Here is a 27,647-nt window from a genome sequence, read left to right as displayed (position 1 = left end):
GTGTGTACATTGAACCAACAGAAAGCAAAGGTTTCACTATCTCAGTCATGCTAAAAAAATATATTTGGATATGGGAGACTCAACCTGTAATGCAATTTTAATAAGAAAAAAATAAATGTATAGCAATCTCAAATGATATTGTATTTAAAACCATTTTGTATCTGTCTTTTCATTGCTCTTCATTGTATTTCATAAGACTCTTCATCATGTGGCTCCCTCTGCTGGTGGTATTGGCTGTGATCCTCCTGTACAGATGGTACAGACAGAGTCAGATACTGGAGAATCTCACAGATAAATATGTCTTCATCACTGGATGTGACACTGGATTTGGGAACCTGCTGGCAATGAACCTGGACAGACGTGGAATGAGGGTTCTGGCTGCTTGTCTGACGGAGACAGGGGCTGAGGAATTGAGGAATGTGACATCCAGCAGAGTGCAGACCATAATCCTAGATGTAACTGATAGTCAGAGTGTAAGCTCTGCTGCGGAGTGGGTGAATAATATTGTTCAAGAGAAAGGTTAGTTATACACAAAGATGTTTTAGCATTTTACAGAAGTGCTCAAATGTTTCTGGATTACTATAACACCTTTACTCACACTTGCCTACATTTTTTATCTCCTTGCCGGGAGAACCCAAGGAGGAGAAAGATTGGGTTGCGACGGGGGGCAGGGCCTGACGTCTTGCGTCATTAAGTCCCTTCCCCTTCATGGTAAATAGCCACGATTGTCGCAAATTACCTTAAGGGGCAGGGCTAAATTATGCAATTCATGCATAATTGCGCCATTAAGCCCCATCCCCTACACGGGGACCCGTGATCGCCACGGAAGTTCTCCCCATTCTGCCCACTTCACTAGGAAGTGGGCAGAAAGCGGGAGAAGTGCCTACCCTTCCCGGAGTGCGGGGGGTTACCCGAAAAATCGTGAGCCTCCCGCGAGAGAGGGTAGGCATGTACAGTCAGGTGCATAAATATTGGGACATTGACAGAATTTTCATATTTTGTCCTCTATTCACCACCACAATGGCTTTGAAATGAAACAAACAAGATGTGATTTAACTGCAGACTTTCAGATTTAATTTGAGGGTAATTACATCCAAATCAGGTGAACGGTGTAGGAATTACAACAGTTTCTATATGTGCCTCCCACTTTTTAAGGGGCCAAAAGTAATGGGATAAACTAAACAATCCGAAATCTAACTTTCAATTTTTAATACTTTGTTGCAAATCTTTTGCAGGCAATTACAGCCTGAAGTCTGGAACGCATAGACAACACCAGACGCTGGGTTTCATCCCTGGTGATGCTCTGCCAGGCCTCTACTGCAAATGTCTTCACTTCCTGCTTGTTCTTGGGGCATTTTCCCTTCAGTTTTGTCTTCATCAAGTGAAATGCATGCTCAATCGGATTCAGGTCAGGGGATTGACTTGGCCATTGCATAACATTCCACTTTTTAGCTTTAAAAAACTCTTTGGTTGCTTTTGCAGTATGCTTCAGGTAATTGTCCATCTGCACTGTGAAGCACTGTCCAATGAGTTCTGAAGCATTTGACTGAATATGAGCATATAATATTGCCCGAAACACTTCAGAATTCATTGCGCTGCTTTTGTCAACAGTCACATCATCAATAAATACAAGGGAACCAGTTCCATTGGCAGCCATACATGCCCACGCCATGACACTACCACCACCATGCTTCACTGATGAGGTGGTATGTTTTGGATCATGAGCAGTTCCTTTCCTTCTCTTCCCATCACTCTGGTACAAGTTGATCTTTGTCTCATCTGTCAATAGGATGTTGGTCCAGAATTGTAATGGCTTTTTTAGATGTTGTTTGGCAAACTCTAATCTGGTCTTCCTGTTTTTGTAGCTCACCAATGGTTTGCATCTTGTGGTGAACCCTCTATATTCACTCTTGTGAAGTCTTCTCTTGATTGTTGACTTTGACACATATACATCTACCTCCTGGAGAGTGTTCTTGATTTGGCCAACTGTTGTGAAGGGGTTTTTCTTCACCAGGGAAAAAATTCTATTGTCATCCACCAGAGTTGTTTTCCATGGTCTTCCGGGTCTTTTGGTGTTGCTGAGCTCTCCGGTGCGTTCTTTCTTTTTAAGAATGTTCCAAACAGTTGATTTGGCCACACCTAATGTTTTTGCTATCTCTCTGATGGGTTTGTTTTGATTTTTCAGCCTAATGATGGCTTGCTTCACTGATAGAGACAGCTCTTTGGATCTCATATTGAGAGTTGACAGCAACTGATTCCAAATGCAAATGTCACACCTAGAATCAACTTCAGACCTTTTACCTGCTTAATTGATAATGAAATAACGAGGGAATAGCCCACACCTGTCCATGAAATAGCTTTTGAGTTGATAGTCCCATTACTTTTGGCCCCTTAAAAAGTGGGAGGCACATATTAAAACTGTTGTAATTCATACACCGTTCACCCAATTTGGATGTAATTACCCTCAAATTAAATCTGAAAGTCTGCAGTTAAAGCACATCTGTCACAATCCTGGCTAGTTTTTACCTTGTGACTTACCTCTGCCAGCTGCTCCATGGATCTGTGTTTGTAATTCTACTGGGACATCTGCTCTGGCTGAATCATGCTGACTGTTACATCTCTGTGTGTGCAGAGCTCTCACCTCCCCACACTGATTAAACACCTGGACCCTGCTCTGTCTGTGAGCATTGCTAGTCTTAATTGGAATCACAGGTGTGGTCCTGATTCTCAAGGGCTGCAGAGATGAATACTCCCTCTGCATGCTGTACCTTGCTCCACTCTGAATGCCACTGCCAGACCACCTGTCTGTATCCACCAATCGCTGCCAGACTCTAGGTATATAGATCCTCCTCTAATAGCACTCAGTGCTTGAACATCTTGTTACGTTCCATGGTGTACTGCTTGTGCTATAGCTGTACCTCTGTGTGCCAGTATGTCCCAGGCTCCTGCTGGTTCCTAGACCAGTGCTATCCGTAAGCCTGCTGCATTCAGCTATCCACGCTACCAGCCTCTCACCTACGGCTCCCAGGCCGCTCCAAGTAGCTTCCACGCTACCAGCTTCTCCACACAGCTCCCAGGCTGCACCAAGTAGCTTCCATGCTACCAGTGTCTACCCACGGCTATCCAGCCGCTCCACGTAGCTACCCAGCTACCATTGTCTACCCACGGCTATCCAGCCACTCCACGTAGCTACCCAGCTACCAGCGTCTATCCACGGCTATCCGGCCGCTCCACGTAGCCACCCAGCTACCATCATCTACCCACGGCTATCCAGCCACTCCACGTAGCTACCCAGCTACCAGCGTCTACCCACAGCTATCCGGCCGCTCCACGTAGCCACCCAGCTACCAGCGTCTACCCACGGCTATCCAGCCGCTCCACGTAGCCACCCAGCTACCAGCGTCTACCCACGGCTATCCAGTCGCTCCACGTAGCCACCCAGCTACCAACGTCTACCCACGGCTTCCCAAGCCACAACAAGTAGCTTCCACGCTACCATCCATCTGCAAGCCCATCTACTAGTAACCCGACCAGCTCAGTCAGCCTTCCTGCCGGTCCCAGTCTGGTTCCTCCAAGTCCACTCACCTCACGGCTCATTAGCTGCACCAAGTAGCTTCCGTGCTACCATCCACCTGCAAGCTCATCTACTGGTACCCCGACCAACTCAGTCAGCCTACCTGCTGGTCCCAGTCCGGTCCCTCCAAGTTCCTTCTGGTCTCATTCCAACATCTCCAGTTTCCAGTTCCAGTCACTCATCACCAAAGGCAGTTCTCACTGCTACCCACTTCTTATAATAAAAGAGCTATTCATGTTAACCATGGTTCCAGTCCAGCCAGCCTCCAGTGATTCCAGTTCATCACCTGATACAGGTAACTCACTAGCACCAACTGTGACAGTATGTTCAAGCCTAACGATGGTGGCGGATCAAGCACCTAATCCTGGATCAAGTGCTTTCCATAACCTAATCACTCGTTTGGATTCACAGGAGGCAGTACAGCATCGAGTACTACCGCTTCTGCAAATTCTGACTAACCGGCTAGATGATACCCAAATCTTACCTGAACCCCAAACTACTTTCCATCAACTGCTGGAACAGCTACAGGCTCTACTCAGCAAAGTCTTTCAGATAATTCCTGAATTTCTTAGAGCTACGTCTGTCTCAACTAAAAACTCTGTCTGGGAATCTCTAAGAACCAAAGATTCTTCCATGCCAAGTAAAGTGAGACATCAAAGTTACCCGCGCTCCAAGCTCTCTGTGGCTGAACACCAGCGGCGTAAAGATTTACATCTCTGTTGCTATTGTGGAGCTTCTGACCACTTTATCAAAAGCTGTCCCCTTTGCAATTCCAGCAGTATAACTATGTGTCAACGTCTCAATGCCTGTTCCGGTCCCGTCCCGGATTCTGCCTGTTCCGGTCCCAGCCCAGATTCTGCCTGTTCCGGTCCCAGCCCAGATTCTGCCTGTTCCGGTCCCAGCCTGGATTCTGCCTGTTCCGGTCCCGTCCCAGATTCTGCCTGTCCCGGTCCCAGCCCGGATTCTGCCTGTTCCGGTCCCAGCCCGGATTCTGCCTGTTCCGGTCCCTGCCCGGATTCTGCCTGTTCCGGTCCCAGTCCGGATTCTGCCTGTTCAGGTCCCAGCCCGGATTTTGCCTGTTCCGGTCCCAGCCCGGATTCTGCCTGTTCTGGTCCCAACCTGGATTCTGCCTGTTCCGTTAGGGGACTCCAGTTGGCAACCCCAGGAGGGGTCTCCAGAGTCTCAACCCCAGCAGGGTCCTCAAGTCTCGTAACCCAAGAAGGGGTTTTGAGTCACTCGCCCCAGGAAGAAGTCTCTGTCCCCGCATCCCAAAAGGGGGGTTCATGTTCCATGCCCAAAAAGGAAAAGTCGAGTCAGCTTCCACAGAAGGGGATTTTGGGTCCCATACTCCAACAGGGAGTATCAAGTTCTGTACTCCAGGAGGGGACCTTAAGTCTCTCACCCCCGGAGAATTATGCCCCAGGAGGGGGTCTCAAGTCTCGCACCCCAGGAGGGGGTTTCAAGTCTCGCACCCCAGGAGGGGGTCTCAAGTCTCGCACCCCAGGAGGGGGTCTCAGGTCTCGCACCCCAGGAGAGGGACTCAGGTCTCACACCCCAGGAGGGGGTCTCAAGTCTCGTGCCCCAGGAGGGGTCTCAAGTCTCCTGCCCCAGGAGGGGGTCTCAAGTCTTGCACCCCAGCAAGGGGTCCCAAGTCTTGTACTCCAAGAGGGGGTCTCAAGTCTCACACCCCAGCAAAGGGCCTCAAGTATCGCACCCCAGGAGGTGGTCTCAAGTCTCATGCCCCAGGAGTGGGGTCCAGGTTCCAGTTCCCAGGGAGAAGTGTCATGTACTACTAATCCTGATCATGGCTCCTGTTCAGCATCTCCTGAAAATATCGTTCAAGAGGATGACAGTTTCTGTAGCCTGTTCTCAGCCTCGAATGTTGAAGCTGCTGTCTCTGGCTCCTCAGGACTCCTTCCAGTTCCTTTAGTTGGTCCAAGTACTGAACAGCTGTCAACTTCAGTTGTTTTGATTCCTCAACAATCAGAGCATCCTCAAGTCTCTTCCAGCCCTGCACCTGAATGTGCTCCACAATCCTCGAACACACAAACTTCATTGGATACTCCAGGATACATATATTTTGATGGGGACTTATCGCAATACTTTGCATTACTGAAGCAATATGCTGCAATCCTGGAAGCAGATCCAGCTTGTGGTATCACTCCTACCAACCTTACTAAGTACCTTCTCTCTTCCTTTAGAGGTAAGGCGTTGGACTGGGCCAATCCTCTCATCGAGTCTAAAGATCCTGTGCTTCTAAAAATAAAGACTTTCAGTGAAGCTGTTATTTAAGAATTTGGTCTTAAACCTGTCAAACAAAATTCTAGTGAAATTCTCAGTTCTGAAAATCGGTCCAAGCAGTCTGTCGGTCCTACTAAAGAATCATCCTCTGCTGAGTCCTCCACTTCCCTGAACATGAGATGTGCGCCCACCTCCTTGTCCTCTTCATACTGCGGTAACTCCCAAAACACCATCAAAATTGGTTATATTTTGCTTAGTTCCTCCCAGGAGTCCTATCAATGTTCAAGTCCTACTAAACCTTCGATTTTACCTTAAGATACTGACTCGGAGTCTGAACTCAATCCTGCATATGATAATTCTCCATTCCCTGGAAACCATCTGCCATTTGACCCTGTCCTTTCCAGTTATGTGTTTCCACAGGAGTTACCAGAGATCCCATGTCCATTGGTTGGCACAAAACATTCTCGCAGCAGAAAGAAGAATCAAAGAAGGTCTTGAACCATCCCCTTTGAAGAATTTCCACTCCTGGTATCCCAATAAATGTAAGAATTAAGAGGATGTCTAAAGAGATGTTTCTAGAGTGATGGTGCCCCTATGTTTGAAGCTCCTGTAATGTCATGTTTGGAAGAAAGTTTTTCAGTTTCCTGGGTGTCTCATTTTTTCATGTTCTCCTATGTATTTATTTGGGTGTTCAGAGTCCACCCATGAAGAGGGGGGTACTGTCACAATCCTGGCTAGTTTTTACCTTGTGACTTACCTCTGCCAGCTGCTCCATGGATCTGTGTTTGTAATTCTCCTGGGACATCTGCTCTGGCTGAATCATGCTGGCTGTTACATCTCTGTGTGTGCAGAGCTCTCACCTCCCCACACTGATTAAACACCTGGACCCTGCTCTGTCTGTGAGCATTGCTAGTCTTAATTGGAATCACAGGTGTGGTCCTGATTCTCAAGGGCTGCAGAGATGAATACTCCCTCTGCATGCTGTGCCTTGCTCCACTCTGAATGCCACTGCCAGACCACCTGTCTGTATCCACCAATCGCTGCCAGACTCTAGGTATATAGATCCTCCTCTAATAGCACTCAGTGCTTGAACATCTTGTTACGTTCCATGGTGTACTGCTTGTGCTATAGCTGTACCTCTGTGTGCCAGTATGTCCCAGGCTCCTGCTGGTTCCTAGACCAGTGCTATCCGTAAGCCTGCTGCATTCAGCTATCCATGCTACCAGCCACTCACCTATGGCTCCCAGGCCACTCCAAGTAGCTTCCATGCTACCGGCTTCTCCACACGGTACCCAGGCCGCATCAAGTAGTTTCCACGCTACCAGCTTTTCCACATGGCTCCCAGGCCGCACCAAGTAGCTTCCACGCTACCAGCGTCTACCCACGGCTATCCAGCCACTCCACGTAGCTACCCAGCTACCAGCGTCTACCCACGGCTATCCAGCCGCTCCACGTAGCCACCCAGCTACCAGCGTCTACCCACGGCTATCCGGCCGCTCCACGTAGCCACCCAGCTACCAGCATCTACCCACGGCTATTCAGCCGCTCCACGTAGCCACCCAGCTACCAGCATCTACCCACGGCTATTCAGCCGCTCCACGTAGCCACCCAGCTACCAGCACCTACCCACGGCTATCCGGCCGCTCCACGTAGCCACCCAGCTACCAGCGTCTACCCACGGCTATCCAGCCACTCCATGTAGCTACCCAGCTACCAGCGTTTACCCACGGCTATCCAGCCGCTCCACGTAGCCACCCAGCTACCAGCGTCTACCCACGGCTATCCAGCCGCTCCACGTAGCTACCCAGCTACCAGCATCTACCCACGGCTATCCAGCCACTCCACGTAGCCACCCAGCTACCAGCACCTACCCACGGCTATCCGGCCGCTCCACGTAGCCACCCAGCTACCAGCATCTACCCACGGCTATCCAGCCGCTCCACGTAGCTACCCAGCTACCAGCGTCTACCCATGGCTATCCGGCCGCTCCACGTAGCCACCCAGCTACCAACGTCTACCCACAGCTATCCAGCCGCTCCACGTAGCCACCCAGCTACCAGCGTCTACCCACGGCTATCTAGTCGCTCCACGTAGCCACCCAGCTACCAACGTCTACCCACGGCTTCCCAAGTCACAACAAGTAGCTTCCACGCTACCATCCGTCTGCAAGCCCATCTACTAGTAACCCGACCAGCTCAGTCAGCCTTCCTGCCGGTCCCAGTCCGGTTCCTCCAAGTCCACTCACCTCACGGCTCTTTAGCTGCACCAAGTAGCTTCCGTGCTACCATCCACCTGCAAGCTCATCTACTGGTACCCCAACCAGCTCAGTCAGCCTACCTGCCAGTCCCAGTCCGGTCCCTCCAAGTTCCTTCTGGTCTCATTCCAACATCTCCAGTTTCCAGTTCCAGTCACTCATCACCAAAGGCAGTTCTCACTGCTACCCACTTCTTATAATAAAAGAGCTATTCATGTCAACCATGGTTCCAGTCCAGCCGGCCTCCAGTGATTCCAGTTCATCACCTGATACAGGTAACTCACTAGCACCAACTGTGACAACATCTTGTTTGTTTCATTTCAAAACCATTGTGGTGGTGAATAGAGGCCAAACTCTGAAAATTCTGTCAATGTCCCAATATTTATGGACCTGACTGTATGCCTTTACTTGTTTGGCTTATGCTTAGCTGTGGGCACCCATAACTTTACTGCCTTTACATCTTGGTTGCTAAAACACAAACATGGTCACAATGCAGTTTTGTTACATGTCTCTTTAGTTCCCTGTTGGCATTAAGACTGCATGTGAAAAGATTTGCATATGCCTCCTATATCCAGTGGCGTCACTGGGGCTGGTGATACCCAGTGCAGCCAATACACCCCCTGCTCGTGCGCCCGAAAAGGGGGTGTGGCATCACGGGCAAGTAAGTAGGGCCTCACTGCACACCCACGTTTCATCGCTCTGTGGGTGTGCCCAGCACTCCCAGTGATGTCCAAAGGGCCTCTCCTCACACTGCCAACTCCTCAGTGAGCAGGAGCAAGGTGCTGTACAATAACATCACAGTGCAGCACCCAGCTCCTGGTGACTGAGGAGGAGCCAGCATTTTGGTGTCACTCCTCAGAGGGCTGAAACAAAAAATTATTAATGTACTGGGCATTATCACAAAACAATCTTCTAATATAGTGGAGTCACATGGATGCTTTAAACACCATCACAATTGAAGGATAGTTCCTAAACTTTCAAACAAAACTATCCAGAGAGGATGTCGAATAGTTCCAATAAAATATTTCTGCAATACCATTTCACACAGATGGTTTAAGCACCTATTAGAAGTTGTGAATTGTATAAATGCTGCAAAAATTAGGCATGATTGTTTCTGAATCTGGAAAAGCGTATGCTGCTGCCCTTCCGCAAGGCCTGCCGACGCTATTCCTATTGTGCACTATTCCTATCCAGCCAGAGATTTGGCATTTCAATCCCCTTTCTAATATATCTACTGTCTAACAATAGAGAGAAGTGCTACAGGCAATCTGAGTTTAGTTCAGCACAGCATAGTACTCAGGGCCGTAGCTAGGGTAGTCCGGCCGGTGCCATCGCAAAGGGCACCACAGGTCAGGGGGCGCTGTTTGGGCCTGTCAAACTTCTGTTTATTATCATTCTCATTTGTAGCTTCCTCTTATTTCATCCCCAGCATCTCCTGGCTTCCCCTATCTCTTCCCTGGCCCTTCCCCATGAGGTCATTCCCCTTTTTTGTGTGCGTTATGTCCCTTTCAAAAATGAGGGGGGCGCCAATGCTCTTTCTGGCACAGGGCACCAAAAAGTCTAGTTACGGCTCTGATAGTACTGTACATTGTTTATATTGGGTCTGATACTGAGTTGGTTGTAAGTGTGGATCACTAAGTCAGCCATATTTTCTACCTAATGTTAATGCAAATATCTGTATGGCTTCTTGGTTATAGCCACATCCGTAGCCATGACCATCATCATTGGAATCGGCACTTATACCTATCCCATGTAACCAGAAAGAATGTAAAAGAGGCACACCGCAAATGGACATGTTATCTATAACTAGAGCAGGCAATAATAATAATTATGTCACTCTACAAAACTGATGCTAAACTACATATCAACGAAAAATAAAAAAATATATATATGTAAAATGTATAAATTCATAATAATACAATTGATACACAAAACTAATTGATATAGAATATCATGAATGTGCAAAAAAATGAAGTGCTGAAGGGTTACTGTAAGTCAATATTCCAATTAGACAAGTGGATGGAATGTCCCAATTATAATTAGGAATGTTTGTGTTACCAGTGTCACATTAGAGGAATGTCCTGGCAGTACATATATTTGCAGGTTTATGACCAGATGGTGGTTCCGTTGACAATGGTGCTTCCTCCCTCCAGGAGGTCTAATATAGTAAAAGAGCTACAGTACTTAATTATGTATCGCAGAGATACAGAATGCTAAGTGCCACGGCAAATCGCATGATACGATGCATGCGCACGTTTGCCATGCAAGCGCAAGAATGCAAGAGGACACATCTGTATGTCTCTGGATTCTCCATTGACCGGCAAGGTCGCAGCATACTACTTCATGTTCGCAACACTGCTGTGAATCGACTCCTGGCAGCATAGCGGACATGGGCCTGATTCAGCACAGCACGGAATTGCAAAGCTGCATGCAAGCATCTTTGCAATTCCGTCTTTGCAATTATGGTAATGCAGAGAGGGATAAAGGAGAGAGAGAAAGAGAGGGTGGGAGGGAGGAGGGGCCAGAGGGAAAGAAAAATGGAAAGAGGGGAGTTAGAAAGGGACAGAGAAAGAGGAAGAGAGGGAGTGGGAGAAAGAGAGAGACAGAAAGGGTGATAGAGGGATGGGGAAGAGAGGGAGAGCAGAAGGATGGGACAAAGAAAAAGGGAGGAAGAGAGAGAGAGATAATGGGAGGAAGGAACTAAGAACTGCACACACTACCTGACTGTTACAGCAGCAGCTTTCTAATGGGGCGGGCACTTCACAGCATTAGGCTCCGCCCCCTACCCCGCACACCTGCGAATCGCTGCATTATTTTGGCAAAGGGGGTGGGGTTTCCAATCCATAGTCAGCCACAGTCAGGCAGGAGTCAGGACCTTAGGTGAGTGAGTGTGCACTGCTATGTGATGCTAGCAGGAGTTGGGAGCCAGCCAGGGACTGGGAGAGTCTAGGGATGGGTGGCCAGGTTCCAGCCAATGTTTGCAGCAGTGTGGGGGCCCCCAATGTGTGGAGGCCCCTGGATGACCACCCCTTCCGCCCACCTATAATCCGGCCCTGGAAGCATAACTCCTTTAGCGCTTGCTAAAGGGGTTATGTCCTCGTTTCTGGAATTACCAAATAGCGGTAATATAAGATATTGATTCCTACCTATCTATACACTCTAAATGTCGCTATTTAGCGTTGTAAGTCGCACAAGAAATAATTACTCTCCAGACTTTGATTGTGTTTCCAAAGCACAAAAAGATATTATTCACCAAAAAGCAGATAGTTACACGCTGTGATCTAAATACAATTAGCACAAACAAATTATACAATCGCAAGGTACAGTCAATACATACGCAGGCGCTCTGGATTCAGATTTCCGGCATCAAATGTGAACAAGCAGACTAACTACTGGAAATAGAGCATCCGTATATGTACCCTTACAGAGACAGGCAATACAATAGAACAAGTTGGCATAATCCCATTGGTTCTTCTTCCTGGATCTTCTGTTACAGTACAGTTCATAGGTCAGTTTGTAAGATCACAGTCCAGCCTCCAATAGCTCTTTGTGTCCATTTTCCCACTGAATAACAAGTCTAAACTGGCTGCATTACATAGTACATTTTAATGCCTATATCTGTATGGTCCATAACTCTCAGACACATGTTGCGATTTCTTTGCCGATGGAACCGGAAGCCTGCAAATACACAGCGGTTTAGAATAGCACCAAACACGGTCTGCTTATCATGTACTAAACCTGAGATCTTAAATACAGTCACTTTATTACATACTTAATAATGAATAAAACCTTGAATATAAACCTTAATGCTAGGGAACCTTCCTATGTATTTGTGCAGTGTGTAAGTGTAAGGATACTAAGAAAAGACGCTAGTTAGCGTTGTGCAACTACGTGTTTGTGGAGTACACCGTGGTGCGTATTTTGCTGGATGGGTCATATTATATGTTTTAGTAACTGTTTGTATTTATATAATGAGGACTTTTAACATCTTTCTATTGCATGGGAATCGTACGAAGCTAAATAATAGCATTGCCGTATGTACTTATAATGTGTGAGATTCACTAAAATGGCGCTGAGCGGCCATTCGCAAAATGGCGTCTTGCAGCCATTCGCAAACTGGCGTCATGCAGATTTCACTTTTAACAGATTCTGTCTCAGCCAATTATCCGGCTTCGACAAAGATTACTGCTGTTTGTCACAGCATCGTTCTCGCCATGACCCCGCTGACGACAATGGGTACCTTGGGCTGCCCTTCAGCGAAGCCTTCCAGACACTGCTGGGTCCCCGTGTCAAACACATGCACAGACGGGCCATCGCATATGCGCATTACACCAAAGCCCTGTTGCTGGCAGCATTAGGCTTCCAACAGCCCAGTGGAGGACCTCCCTGATGAGGAGGACTTTCATGGGACCTCGCCGTAGGGGTAAGTATTGGTAAATACCAGTGCAGTTTTTGATTGTATCACAGTGATACTAAGCAAAATATTCTGTTGGTGTTTGCCTTCGTTGATAAATGGGGGCATAAATTTGGTGTTTACAACACATAAGGCCCCATTTAACAACGATCCCAAATACCAGCGGCACAATTTGTTTAGTATCGCAGTGATACAAATGAATATGCCACTGGTATTCATCATTACTTAACTTGCCGGCGAGGTCCAGCGATGTCCTCCTCGTCAGCAGGGTCCTCTGATTGCCAGCTGGCAGCCTAACGCTGCCAACAACTGGCTACTCTGTAATGCGCATATGCGACGGTCAGTCTCCGCATGTGTATTACTGATTAACCTGGTGGGGACCCGGCAGTGCCTGGAAGGCTTTGCAGCTGCAGCCAGGTCCGTATTGCCGGCAATTGGGACTGCATCGCTCTTGCCATCTACAGATGGCAAGAGCCAGGGCCGGATTAAGGGGGTGGCGACAGGGGCGGTCATTTCTGAGTACTTAGAAACACTCTCTGACAGACAAATCCCCCCCCTTACAGCAGGCAAAGTGGGTGCGGAGCCAATATGGAAATCCCCGTCCCCATATCACCCCCGAATCGTGGCATTGTGGCGTGAGGGGGCAGGGGCCTAATGATGTGAGGTACCCGTCCCCATTACCAACCTGCAGCATCAAAATTTAAGTGTATGTGTTGTGTACTGGTTTATTGTGTATATATGTTTATGTAGGTTTGTGCGCCGGACCATTTTTACCGGATTTGGATTTGTTCTAATTCGTCGTCCGGCTTTGGATTTGGATTTTCCAAACTGCGGTGACTGGCTTTGGATTTGGATTTTTTACAAAAATTGACAAAAAAAGCTAAAATCACATAAATTTGGTTTTTTATTCTTCCTAGAGTATTATTAACCTCGATAATATTAATTTCCAGTCAATTTACACCATCTCACAGCTTATAATATTGTTTTTACCATTATTGAAAAAAGATTGCAGTGAGCTGACTGGTTACTAAGCGACAGAGCAGTGGCACAGCAACCCAGACACCACAGTTTAAAGCCCATCTATGAAACATTGCCACACAGCAGTGGCAGAAATGAGAAGTAGTGCAAGATGGATTTGTCCTTGGGTCCTCCCACCCACGCAGTGGGGTACGGCCAGCAGAGTCACAGTACTTGTATACACAGTGGGGTACGGCCAGCAGAATCACAGTACTTGTTTACAAAGTGGGCTATGGCCCAAGGAGTCACAGTGCACAATCTTATTCACATTACACCGCACATAGGGCCTGATTCAGTCCCGCTCGCAAGCAGGTTGATGGCCGGGCAGTGCGCACGCGCGGCGTGTGTACTGCGCGTGCGCGAGCCCCGGAGCGAGTGAGAAATCACTCGCTTCGACGCTCGCATCCAAAAGGGGCAGCTGTCGATGTTGATCAACAGCTCGCCCCGTTTGGGGGGCTGGCCAAACGGGGGGGTGGCTGGCCAGATGGAGGCATTCCCGAAAAATGGACAAACTTAAAACTCTGCGCACTCCAATGGAATACAAATACAATGACAAAATGGTAAATGAACACAAAACTGTAGGGTTGTCTTACTGCCAATAAGGAATGTTCAACATGGTAGATGAAGTGGTAGTTCTTCTTATATAGAATCTTGCAGATGGGGAAGGGACAAGAAAACAAGAAAAAATATATAGTGTAGTAGTTCGTGACAAAGAGTCTCTCATATAACACAAAGTGGTGTAACTTCCTCCCCTGATTTATGAACAGTGAAAATGGTTGTACCGCACTCATGTTCAGATATTATAAATTCCTCATATAAAGGTATCTTTATAGCATGCAGGCTGCAACACGTCCAGTGTGTGCATTTAGACTATTCCTTCCAAGCTGATTACTCATCTGGGTCTCCTTCTGACTGTGAACTCTGCAGATTCCTGATTGGAACAGTGGCCCTCATTCAGAGCCGCTCGTAAGCGGCCGTTCGCTCGTAGTCATCCGATGTTGTCCAACCACGCATGCGTCGGTGTAACAGTGCGCATGTGCGTACGGCTGATTGCGATCATTTTTTCAGTCAGTCGTCGAACAGAGAACAAGCAGTGACATGTCAAATGTGATTGACAGAACTGTCCGTTTTGGGGCGGTGACGGGGGTGGAGATGGGAAAACGCAGGCGTGTCGAGGCGTTTCTTGGGCGTACATAAATTATCTGATGCGAGCAGCAAATGTGAACGGAACAAGTGATACGTCACTGTCTGATCCAATTTTCATTAAGACTGCTCGCTCAGCTTGTGGTCTGGTATAGTCTACCGCAATGACGATGGTCTCCTCGTCCTTCCCTGGGCTCATCGATGTAGTGTCGATTTATCAATTGAGGCCACAGAAACAATCATCTTTTAATTGCTAAACTGCTTCTAAGGTGTTTCGCAAATAGACCTTTTTTAGTAGCTAAAAACCGAACGCAGGTGAACTACTCACCTGCTAATTTCGGCCTAATACAATCAATTAGCAAACAATTTTTATTGTATTTTGGGGTATTTTGAACTTTTTGTGTTTTTTTTTAGTTAAACAATATTGTACGCATGTTTTTTTTTGGCTAATATTTTTTGGGCAAAGAAACCAATCGTCCTTTTTTTTTAAGTGTAATTTAAAACTCATAATTTTTTATTAACCCTTGATTGTTTGAAAAAAAAAATGTTTCTATTTCCGTTGTATTGTTTGTAATTTTGTTTGAGGGATTACCTTTTAACCAGTTTTGTAATAAATCAACAAGAGAATTGAGCAGATTTTAAACTGAATTTTATTTTTTTATTTTTTTTCTGAATTAAATTTTTAACAACGTAAATAAACTTAATTTTTTTTATTGCCACACACACAAAAAAAGTGGCAGTTGAAACACAAACAAATAAAAAAATTAAAAACAATTCACAAGGAAGGAGAGGGAGGTTTTGGGCATTAAGGAATATGGGGCAAACACAGAGATGGATTGTGGGGAAATTAGCCAGTGCTGTCATCGCCTTTTTGGCCGTTTGTCCGGGGGTTGGAGTGAGCCGGGACGGGTCCGGGAGGTCCTTCGCCTGGCCTGTCCAGAGGCAGATGTTGGGGCCTCTGGACTAGGCATAGGGCTAGGCACATTTGGAGGGATGGCTGTTGTTGTGCCAGAGGTGGAGGGGCCTGATGTTCTGGCAGGAAGGGAGGCCGGCTCCATCATGTGCTGGCTAATGAGCTGCTCCAGGGCATTGGCAATTCGCACGTTGGCCGCAGCATTTTCCTCCAGGGCGTCTGCCACCCGTAGCAGACTGGCGTCCATCCTCAGCAGAATCTCTGTCTGCTGATCCGTTTTAATATTGAGATCACTGAGGAGGGCCACTGCCTCCGAGGGGGAAGGCCCTGGACTGTCTTCCACAGGGTCCCCAGCCGGATCTACTGCTTCCTCCCCTGCAGATCCAGAAGAAATTATGCGGCCAAAGCTCACCTCTGGAGCAGACTCATCCGCCTGTGTCTCTGTGAGAAAAAAGAGAAAAGAGTAAAATTAGAATCTAGAAATTTTCCAAAACACATTTCAGAGTTGTTAACATTACAACATTTACCTGGGTCAACATGAGGAACCGCAAAGTCTGGCATGTCGGTATCCATGTTCGACACGCCAAACACCTCCTCATCCTGCACACACCCCTGTGCCAGCTCCTCCAAATCTGTGAGCTCAAGTGACACAGGGGTGGGACCCCCACCTGTCCCCCTTGCATGCCTAGCCCTATCAGCAAGTTTTTGTTTCAGGCGATATTTGAAGTCGCTCCATCTGTAGTTTAAAAAGTTGGCATTATTAATGCAGTATTTTGACCTGTAAACACTTTTTAGTCAAATGTAATTTTTATGTACCGGCGTTTGACCTCCTGGGTTGAACGTTCCAACTCACTCACCCCATTGACAGCACTGGCTATGTCGTCCCACATTTTCCATCTCTGGCTTGCACCCATATTCCTTGGTGCCCGTGGCAGGGTGTCATTGCACATTTGCACCAAAACCTCCATCTCCTTCCTTGTGAATTGTGGCTGCCTTTTTTTTTTTTGCTTTGTGGGCCTACTAGGCCCAGCAGCCTCTTCCATGGCATCCTCAACACCTTTTTTTAAAAAGAAAAAATTTTTTTTAATGTAAAATGTTGTCCAAAATATTGTTAAACAATAATTTTCAACAAAAAATACAAATACTTACCTGGCGCCTCTTGGCCAGTACCTTGCTGCTCTGTAGTCATTTTGGACTCAACTACAGCAGATTTGGGATTTCAGTGACGTTTTTATACATGCATCACAATTATTCAGCCGCATCATTGTGCGCTCCTATTGTCCGTCCTTAATTTGTGCGGGAAAATAAAGACTATTTATGGCTTGGTGTGACTCCATTCGAGGTGGCATTTTTGGATTGTTGGAGGTTTTGCGGTGTAGTGGATTGTTGGTACTTGGTGGTTGTTTCGAAGTAGTAGCTGTTATTTGTGATATTTTGGGGTTTTTTTCATATTTATTTTGGTTACGTTAGCATTGTTGATTTTTTTAGTTTTTTTTGGTTTGAATTGAGTAAGTATTTAAAAAATCCACCTAACAACTTAATAGTAAATAGTTTCCAATATTTATTTTTGTTTTATTTTTTTACAGTTATTTTGACAGTGACCCAGTGACGTTTTATAACTTTGGGATATTTGTCTGTTTTTGGTAAGTGTTTTTGGTTTTATGAATTTACAAATTTTGATGTGTTGGTCTTAGCATATGTTTCGCTAAGTAATGTTTTTTTTTCTGTGAAAAATCATGTCTTACCACTAAATGTAGCATACTATTTAGCGAACTAATGTGTCCTTATTTAACTGTAAAAGTAGCGTACTATTTAGCGAACTAATGTGTGCTCCCTTCTCTATTTTTCCACAAACTAAATTTTTTTTCATTCATAGTTTATTAAATTAATCTTAAAAATATTTTCTACTATGGAAATGTAGGTTGTTTTGCACATGACACGTCCCAGGCCTGTAAGCATCTTTGGTTTGCTTTGAAAAGATAAGTATATTTTTCTTAACACATTTGTCTAAAACAATAACTACCTGGCTTACCATTTCAGGTTGATGTTGGTCATATTATATTGGCCATGGTTCCAGAACCCGACCAACCTCAACTTCGTCCCAGGCATAGGTCTCGTAGGCGTGCAAGACCCCAGATATATAGAACACGTGTCACCCTTTTTGGAATGCCAGATGATGAGGTGTTAAGGCGCTACCGTCTTCCGCCACAAATCATCATAGACACTCTCTCATTAATAGAGAGTGATCTTGAACGGCAAATTGACAGTCCTACAGCAATACCACCACTTACGCAATTATTGTTTGTGTTACATTTTAGTGCCTCAGGATCCTTTCAAACCACCGTGGGAATAGTGGCAGGAATTTCCCAATCCTCCTTTTCAAGGATCCTGAGGGCAGTGATGGATGCACTTTTTAAACACCTCCATCATTTTATTAAAATGCCATTGGATATGGGTTCCCTTAGTGTGGTGAAGGCTAATTTTTACCAAATTTCTGCCTTCCCACACATCATAGGGGTTGTGGATGGTACTCACATACCACTTCAGCCTCCAGCAAGTCTGGAGGCAATATGTAGGAACTGAAAACACTTTCATTCACTGAATGTAATGGTGGTATGTGATGCCTCCCTCCAGATCCTGTCCCTGAATGCCAAATTCCCAGGCAGTGCACATGATTCCTTCATCATCCGGCAATCAGGGCTTTGGCACAAATTAAACAACCTACAAGCTGGTGATGCATGGCTTCTGGGTAAGTTGACACCTTCTGTTGAAAACAATGCAAAGGTTGGTACCCAATGGTCCTGATGTTATTTTTTATATTTTCACAGGAGACAGTGGTTATCCATGCATGCCCTGGCTGCTCACTCCTTATTTGGTTCCCACACCAGGGCCACAAAGTCAGTATAATTCCACACTTACAGCCACCAGGCAGGTGGTGGAGCGCTGTATCGGCCTTTTAAAATGCTGATTCAGATGCCTCCACCGCTCTGGTGGCGACCTCATGTATTTGCCGGATATGGTTTCGAAAATTGTGGTCCTGTGTGGAATATTTCACAACATTGCCATAAGGAGTGGTGTCCCAATGCAGCCAGAGGATGCCTTGCCTGAGGATGGCCCCCCCGAGGTTGGTCGGAGGTCAGTTTGCGGGGGGGCCATACGCGATGACATTGTTGCCAGATTTTTTAGGTAATTATTTCAACTAATTAATTAATTGCCACAATGTAGACATGTAATATTTTAATGTACAATTTTAATTTTTTGTTGCTTTTGTTTTTGTTTTATTCCATAAAATTACCATAATAAATGATGCATACTACCTGATCCCAAAATATGACTTCATGTGGACACATTGGATATAACTTCGGGAACAATGATTTCTTCGCCTCATTTGGGGATTCATGTTGGCATGCTACTTCTTCAAACAGTTCCTGATTGTTGTTTTACTTTTGTTGTTTTTGGTGTTGTTTGGATTTATGTGTGTGTTTTCAATGTGTGAATTGATTGTGACAATTCACTTGGTGTTTCTTATTTGTGTGCATTAAATTTATTTTTAACGTTAAACAAACATTTCCTTGGTAAATTACAAGCATGTGTAACCTGGTCCAAAAAAGGCAAACTTGCTTAATGGCTAATCCTGTAATGTGTGAAATTGTAAACTTTTTGACCCTGCTTTGTGGCTAAAAACAAACACCAAAGGTATTATGGTGAATCAGTATGTTTTCCAATCTAGGCCTAATCAGGTTTGGTTAAAATTTTACATTACCCCCAAAAAAGAAAAAACAATTTTTGCCGTTAATTCTACAAACCTATTGGTTTTGTTAGGTGTTTAATGTGCCAGCTTACATACTTACTTGAGCTTTATACAAACAAATTTACATTACTTAAAAACTCATGCTAAAATAGTAGACTTATGTAAGGTTCAACAATCTAAAATTTACAGACAAGGAATGAGCCTTAAAAAAATCAAAATAATTTTTATTTTTTTAAACATTTTTTGGGCAAAAAATAAAAAATTAGTGGCGCTGGAGTGCCAAAATATGATCCAAGGCCACAAGCATGGCAAAGACATGGCCCTCCAAGATCTGCAAGCCAGCATACATTTCAGCGTTACGCCTCTGGTCCTCTGTGGGTTAAAAATATGTGAGGATTACTAAAATGACACCGTAATTTTATATGTTAAAAAACACCAAAAAAACAGACTATACAAAAAAAGGGGAAAAAAAACATCTCCAAAACAAAAGGAATGCCAAACGAAAAGATTGTTGTAAAAAAATGGCAAAAAAATATTTGGTAAAAATTCCACAAAATAGAGTTACAACCAGGGGCGCAGAGAGGGGGGGCAGCGGGTACAATTTACCCGGGCCCGGGCTACCAAAGGGGCCCGGCGGGGGCCCGGGTCCGGCACCGCCCCCCCTCCCTCCTCACTATCTCCCAGCACACAGCGTGTGCTGAGATGCAGTGGGAGATTGCTGTGGCTGCTGCTTAGCAGCTGCGAGCAATCTCCTATGCCTGAGGGGGGGAGCGATCCCACTGATCGCGCCCCCCCTGGCTTTGCGCCGGGCTGAGGGGCTCGCAGCGCCCCCGCCCCGGTGTGCAGCGACGCTACGCGGCGCTGCAAATGTATACTTTTTTTTACTGTTTTATTTGAGGAGGCATGGCCATGCCTCCCGCGATTAAGCCATGCCCCCTCTTTACCGGGGCCCCGCAGCGCTCTCAACGGCCCTGGTTACAACTACGCAAAAATACAACATTTGTTGGTACCGTAAACAAGTATGAGTGTTTGGACATGTGTCATATGTGTAAGGGGAAAACATCCTAGACAATGTTTCACAAAGATATATATCCAAAAAATTAGAAATACTTTACAATTTTGAACTGCACAGGCAAAAGGACAACATCAACCAAAAACAAAATAATGAAAAAACAACCATAGTTTAAAAGGGAAACATACCGGTCATAATGCTGACTGGGCCAGGAGCCCCAAAATCATCCTCATCAGTGGTGGGCCAGTGCAGCACGGATGGAGGAGGGGTTATTTGGGAGGAAGTTGAGGGTGAGGAAAAGAGAGGGGGGGTGGAGGGGAGGGTGAGGAAAAGAGAGGGGGGGTTGGAGGGGAGGGGGAAGAAAAGAGAGGGGGGGTGGAGGGGAGGGTGAAGTTGGAGGGATGGGAATGTGAGGAGAGGGAGGGGCCTCACGGTCTGCCAGGTCTGAGGTGGAGGGGGAATTTGGGGAAGAGTGGGCAGAGGATGTTTGGGTGGGAGTAGGGGATAGGGGACGAGCCCGACATAGGTGGCGTTGGAGTCTGCGCTCAGCCCCTAAATGATGTTGATAAATTTTAATTATTACATATTTCATTTTTACGGAAAAAAATGTACACACCAAAAATAAATTTTAAAAAAACAGGGCTATACGGTAAACATGCACATGCAGGTATGTCCAAAATAAAGAAACAGGCCTATACGGTAAACATGCACATGCAGGTATGTACAAAATAAAGAAACAGGGCTATACGTTAAACATGCACATGCAGGTATGTCCAAAATAAAGAAACAGGGCTATACGTTAAACATGCACATGCAGGTATGTACAAAATAAAGAAACAGGGCTATACGTTAAACATGCACACGCAGGTATACTTACATTTAAAAAAAAAAAATTATTTTCATGGATCTGCTGTCGCAAATTGGCCAACAGGCATGGGGATCTGCGCCGCAGATCCGACCACCTGCGTTCCAGTTGGCCTATATTTCGGCGATAGCCGATGGAACGCAGGCGGCGGTGCACCTCCGCGTAGGCCATACGCTTGCGGAGGTTGGTGATGGGGGGCGGATGCTCCGTGATTCTCCGGTCCATCACCTCAGTGAGGACCAGGAGCTCACGCCTACAAAAAGCTGAGGCTCTCATGATGGCATTGATTTTTTTTACACAAAACAGTTTTAATAAAGGTCCTAGAAAAATTTTGATTGGCTAATGTACTTTGTAAATTAACAGAAACCATTCTATTGGTTATTGTATGAGTCATGTGACCTACACCCTCACAAATATAATGTGAGTTATGATAGGCTTGATGCAGTGACATGCGTAAGCTAATTTAAATCTTAAAAAAAAGTAGCAAAATCGGCCTATAAAAAAAACCCAAAACAATAGTAGCATTCAAACAAACTTTTAATTTTGAAAAACCATCCCCTTGGTCCAACCGTACATATTCTGCGGAAGCAAGGACACACACTAACAATAATAAAGTTTATTGACATTGAAAAAAAAAAAGGATTGCAAACATGTGAATAACAATTAAGCTAATTAATATAGTGATTGCCATTAATCGATTCAAGTATGTTTGCTGAATGAAATAGCAGGCAATCGAAAACTGACAGGGCCACTTCCGGGATTGACTTGTGCGAGCGTTCCCTGCAACCAAAGAGGAGACGGACGGTTGCTATTTTGAACGTTCGCTAGCTAGAGGAGGGGTTGGGAGAATATGGGGCGGAAGATTAGCTGCGAGCGAACATACGAGCGAGCGCTTGAATTTACATTTTTCCGCTCGTACGGCGGATGAGCAAACTGCCACTTGCGTCCGGGTCTGAATCAGGGCCAGTGGGTGTAGTCCAAACAGTAATGCTAGTCTTGAACTGCAGATATTGAAGATGAAATTGCTCTGTGCATGCTGTTTTCTCTACACTTCCACAGCATGCTATTACTGTTGATGCATGCCAGAGTTCCCTCTAAAACCCAGTATGGGCGCAGCCATGTTGGATTCAGTCACCTGACTGTCCTCCACCACTCAGAGTGCTGCTCCCAGACCACCTGAATGCAACAGCATTCAGTGCCTGAGATTCATGCTATTAGATGCCCTAGGCTCCAGCTCCCTGACTAGCCATCTAACATTCTGGAATGTGTAGGCCCTTTTGGAAAAAAGACAGGTTCCGTAGCTGGGACCAGCCACCAGCAAAAACAGTAATGCATGGGCCACCTGGCCCCATCCACCTTCTTGGGGAAAATAATATGGATAACAAAAGTCTCAGTTTGCTTGAGGCCACTTAGGCAGTCCGCAATAGTGTCTCCAATTTCTGGCCACATCAATCCTTTACCTTTGAACATCTACTGAATTCAGTGGCTGAGATTACAGTAAACGTGCATGTTGCATCAAATATATAAAGACATCTGAATACAGTATCACATGCTGACTGATTGACACATAACTTTTTACCCAAATGGAATCAAGTGCCACACTCAGAGTGTCTGAGCTGGAGAGAATGCCACCCCACAAACTAATGAAAGAAGCAGCAGGTGTGATCATTTCTGTAAGGAAGATGGGCTCTGTCTTTGGCAATATGGTGATATTCTCTTTTTTCAGGTGGCTCCACAAATTGTTCTCTTTTTAAATGAATGTTCTCCAGTTTTGTTCTTTTGCATATAAACATAACATCAATCCTCGAAGCGGGAATTTTGAAGTGTGGGTAAGGAAATTTTAGTTGAAAAACAAACCCCCCCCCCCCCAAGCTCTAGGGATTTTGATGAGATTCAGCCTCTGCTTCCATCTCAACCCCTGCACTTCACACTGCCTACTTCCCTCTCCCAACCCCTGCACTTCACACTGCCTACTTCCCTCTCCCAACCCCTGCACCACACACTACTTGTTTACCTCTCCCATCCCCTGCACCTCACACTGCCTGCTTACCTTTCCCACCCTGCTGCTTCCCTCTCCCATCCTTGCTCTTCACACTGCCTACTTCCCTCTCCCAACCCCTGCACCTCACGCTACTTGTTTACCTCTCCCATCCCCTGTACCTCACACTGCCTGATTCCCTTTCCCACCCTGCTGCTTCCCTCTCCCACCCCTGCACCTCACACTGCCTGCTTTCCACTCCTACCCCCTGTATCTCACACTACCTGCTTCCTTCTCCCGTCCCCTGCACCTCACACTACCTGCTTCACTCTCCTACACTGCTGCTTCCTTCTCCCACCCCTGCACCTCACACTGTCTGCTTCCCTCTCCTGCACCTCACACTGCCTGCTTCCCTTTCCCACCCTGCTGCTACACTCTCCCACCCCTGCACCTCACACTGCCTGCTTCACTTTTCCACTCTGCTGCTTCCCTCTCCCACCCCTGAACCTCACACTACCTGCTTTCCACTCCCATCCCCTGCACCTCACACTACCTGCTTCACTCTCCCACCCTGCTGCTTCCCTCTCTCACCACCTGCACCTCACACTGCCTGCTACCTACTCCTACCCCCTGCACCTCACACTGACTGCTTCCCTCTCCCACCCGCTGCCTCACACTGCCTGCTTTGCTCTCCCAGTCCCTGCACCTCACACTGACTGCTTCCTTCTCCAAACCCCTGCACCTCACACTGACTACTTCCCTCTCTCACTCCCTGCACCTCACACTGCCTGCTTTGCTCTCCTAGTCCCTGCACCTCACATGGACTGCTTCCTTCTCCCACCCCTGCACTTTGCACTACCTGCTTTCCTCTCTCACTCCCCACACTTTTCACCCCTGGACCTCTCACTCCATGCCCGGAGTCTGCACTGGCAGAGACCGGCCTCTCCCCCTCCCCATCCCCTGGCTGGCAGTGGGCTCTCCACAGGCGGCTCTGCATCCTCCAGGCTCCAGCACCTAGCAGGGACACATCTCTGATCGGTTCCGTGATCAGAGATAAATTAACAGGTCTAAATGGGGCATTAAGGTGGCTTTGCCTGGTTTGTAGGCACATGCAGACTTTTTTTTGCTGATGCACACTGAGATGGGAAAGTAAAGTGGTCTAGTGCTATACATGCCTGCGACATTCTGGAATATTTTGCTAAGTAGAGTGGTTAGTAGTGCAGTAATTGGGTGCACAAATAATGGTCCCTAAACAGCTTGTTCAGTTAAAACAAACAAAATGATGATTTAATATCAACAGCATATAGCAACAGAACAAAAAAAAAACCTAGCCCCCATTCAGGGCACTACCTCACTTCTTCAGACCTACCTATCAGGGGCAGCTAGTCTGTGCACAACTTCACAGAGTCTTGCCTGCTTCTTGCAGATATCGCCACAGGCCTCCTGACCTGGCGTGACTGCCACCTGGGCTGTATACCCTGGGCAGCAGATAGGTATGGTCACCCCCCCTTTTTAAACTTGATTGCTTAATTCTACTACATATACCCTCCCCGGCACAACCCCTGGGGTGATCGACTTGGGACAAGGCATTTTCATGGCAAAGTCCCTTTTCATTTTCCTCTTCAGGGCCTTTCACCACATTCAAGAACATCATCCAGACTCTTCTGTCATCTAATGGTGTTATTCTACAAGTTCCTGTGTTTCTTTTTTTTCTGACTTCATGGAACCTTACATGCTTATGTGAATCCTCCAGTTGTGTGACAATGCTGACAAATTTTGCAACAATTTTCTCCATTTTAACAATTTTCAGATAAAGCCTTTTGTGCTTCTTCCTCCATTTGAAAACTTCCAGTTCTTGTCTTGAACCTCTAGCCCAACATTCTCTATAGCCACATCCATATCTACAGTATTTGGCTGTACTCTACTTAAGAACTTCAACACTTTCCCGAACATCCGAAGGCAAGAAGTTAAAATCTTCATCCTACACACTTTTGTGATGTTTGGCAGACCTTCCAATTTCTCTTCATTTCCAACATACTGATCAACATGGGCAAGTTGCTTTGGCTATAGACTTAATAATAGTAAATAGATCAATTTTATTAACATGGCCAGAATCAAATTCCAGAGTGTAGTCCAAATTATTTTTCTTTACTGCTTTTCCTGCTCTCAAATGGGAGTGTTCCTCAGTTTTTCTTCATGCTGGGTAACTTTTCCCATTGTGATTTTCAACTTTTTCTGAGTCTGCAGAATATTGTTCTCCACATCTTCAAGTTTAACAAGTTACAACTTTTGTTCAGCTATTTCAGATTCTACAATTTCAAGCTCTTGTTCTCTGGCACTCATTTTGACTTGAATATTGTGCAACTGTTTCTGTGCAGTAGATAGATATTTTTCAAGGTCTTTCTCCAAAACTTTACTTTGTTGTGCTGTTTCATGCAGAGTTTCCTCTAGAAAAATATTTCTTTCAGCAAGACACTTCGAAGTTGTTCTGGAAGTAGCCAAGTTGTACTAGAACTTCTGTATTTGCTCCACAAAACTTACTTTGACACAAACAATCTCCATGTTTTTTGCATCCCAGTCTCTTTCAAGTCTACAACATATTGAAATATTTCTCTTCTCCCCAGAGCATTCATGGAGCTTCTCAGTTGGACAATCTCTCTCTAATTCACAATCCGCAAGTTTTGCTTGTGTGGACACAATTAAAGAGTGGTAGAAGTTGGGTAAGGTGCGCTCTCTAGTGGGTGAGGGAGTGTGTAGTGTTGGTATATAATCAGTGAGATTTGTAACAGAGAGACTGAAGCAATGGTGCTGGGTCAAAGGCTTTATTAAGTAGGCACAATGCTGCTTGAGAACAAATGACCCAGGGGCAATGGGGTAGATCAGTATGGTGGCACGGGGGGAAGGTGGGTGGACCCTTTTAGGGGGCTCCTTAACATGTGGTTCTGGACCAGCACGTTGTCCCTGCTGGACCTTTGGTCAACAGTCTTGACACCCAGCAGTGTGGTGGTGGAAGTCCTTGGGGTGGATGGGGTAGCGGCATCCCGCAAATGTACAACTTACCTACCAGTAGGTGCCTGGGTAGGCGTTGCGATATGGGAGGATGGTGGTGATGATCGGCAGTCTTTTGTAGTTCAGCACGCCAGGTGACTGTGTTCGCTGGCTGCTCCTCTTATGCTGCAGCTCCTGGTGTGGATGTGCCCGTGCTCATGAATCTGGCACTCCGTTTGTTGTGCTGGCAGACTGGTGGTGTCTGGGTCAGTGATGTAGCCGGACCCGGGCTGGGTCTGCGGATCAGAAGGTCACAGTGGGCTGGCGGCTCCATGGTGTGGGATGCGCGCCTAATTCCCCTGTGCGTGTGCCGCATGGGAAAGCGGGACAGCCAGGGGTGTGTGTCCGGATTGGGGAAGCTGCTTGCTGGAGGTGGTGAGCGGCTCCTCGTGACTCTCCTGCGTGTGAGGTCACGACCAAAAAGAAAACTAGACCAACGAGACGAGGGTGCAGAGGAGGACGGACAACCAAACCCAAACCCCCCCGTCCCACACACCACCACCTCCGACACCAAAGGGATCTTCAATTTAAGCAGCCAGACACTCACAGAGAGTGACAAGACACTACGCAGCAAAGGCCTCAAATTCGCCCCCATAGCAAACTCAATAAATTCGAAACCTACTTAGACCTCAACAGATTTGTCCGTAAACTCACCCTAAAAAAATTCTTCGCTAGCAACCCCCTCACACATGAAACCACGACAGACCATTTCAAACACACCACACTAAAACCACCTTCCAAATTCTTCCCAAGCCACCTCAAGGGACATCTAATACACACCTTCGAACACCTAGTGATGGAAGACATCAACAAATTAAACACCCCCATTAAACACCACAACAACAATCTCACCAAAAAAGAGCTATCTTCACTCAACAGCCTAAGAAACAACCACGATCTCATCATTAAACCCGCAGATAAAGGAGGAGGAATAGCACTACTGGACAAAGCAGATTACATTACAGAGTCCCTCCGCATCCTCCAAGACACCAATACCTACAATGTCTTACACAGACCCCACACACAACTTCAACCATGAACTCGCATGCATACTGACCACTGGCAACAACTTAGGCATCCTCTCCAAACAAGAACACAACTATCTACACAACCCTCACCCAGTCATTCCCGTCTACTACTATCTCCCCAAAATCCACAAAAACACAACCCACCCACCCGGTAGACCTATCATCTCAGGCATCAATTCTATCTCCTCCAACCTTTCCAAATACATCAACCACTTTCTCCAACCTTATGTCAAACAACAACGTTCACATCTGCAAGATACAACAGACATTCTCAGGACATTAGAAAGGACCCCCTGGGGTGATGACCACTGGCTCATCACCAGTGATGTCACCTCACTCTACACTATCATAGATCACAAACACGGACTGGACAGTACCCGACACTACCTCCAACAAGACGACTCCATGG

At 46.3% G+C, this 27,647-nt stretch overlaps 1 protein-coding gene across 11 annotated transcripts in view; it reads left to right on the top strand.

Annotated features, from left to right (window-relative positions):
- The first annotated feature begins 206 nt into the window (after positions 1 to 206).
- The window catches only part of LOC148523547 (retinol dehydrogenase 16-like), a 60,618-nt gene continuing 33,177 nt past the window's right edge, over positions 207 to 27,647 (top strand). For all 11 annotated transcript variants that reach the window (XM_088473170.1, XM_088473172.1, XM_088473167.1 and 8 more), the window contains exon 1: positions 207 to 519. In XM_088473170.1, the coding sequence (XP_088329296.1) occupies positions 207 to 519 (313 nt within the window). The remainder of the gene's footprint in view (positions 520 to 27,647) is intronic.

The sequence above is a fragment of the Taudactylus pleione genome, unplaced genomic scaffold (assembly GCF_031769625.1).
Source record: "Taudactylus pleione unplaced genomic scaffold, aTauple2 ptg000130l, whole genome shotgun sequence".
Classification (NCBI taxonomy): Eukaryota; Metazoa; Chordata; class Amphibia; order Anura; family Myobatrachidae; genus Taudactylus; species Taudactylus pleione.
The sequence above is the reverse complement of the archived record's forward strand: the minus strand, read 5'-3'. Positions and strand labels throughout refer to the sequence as shown.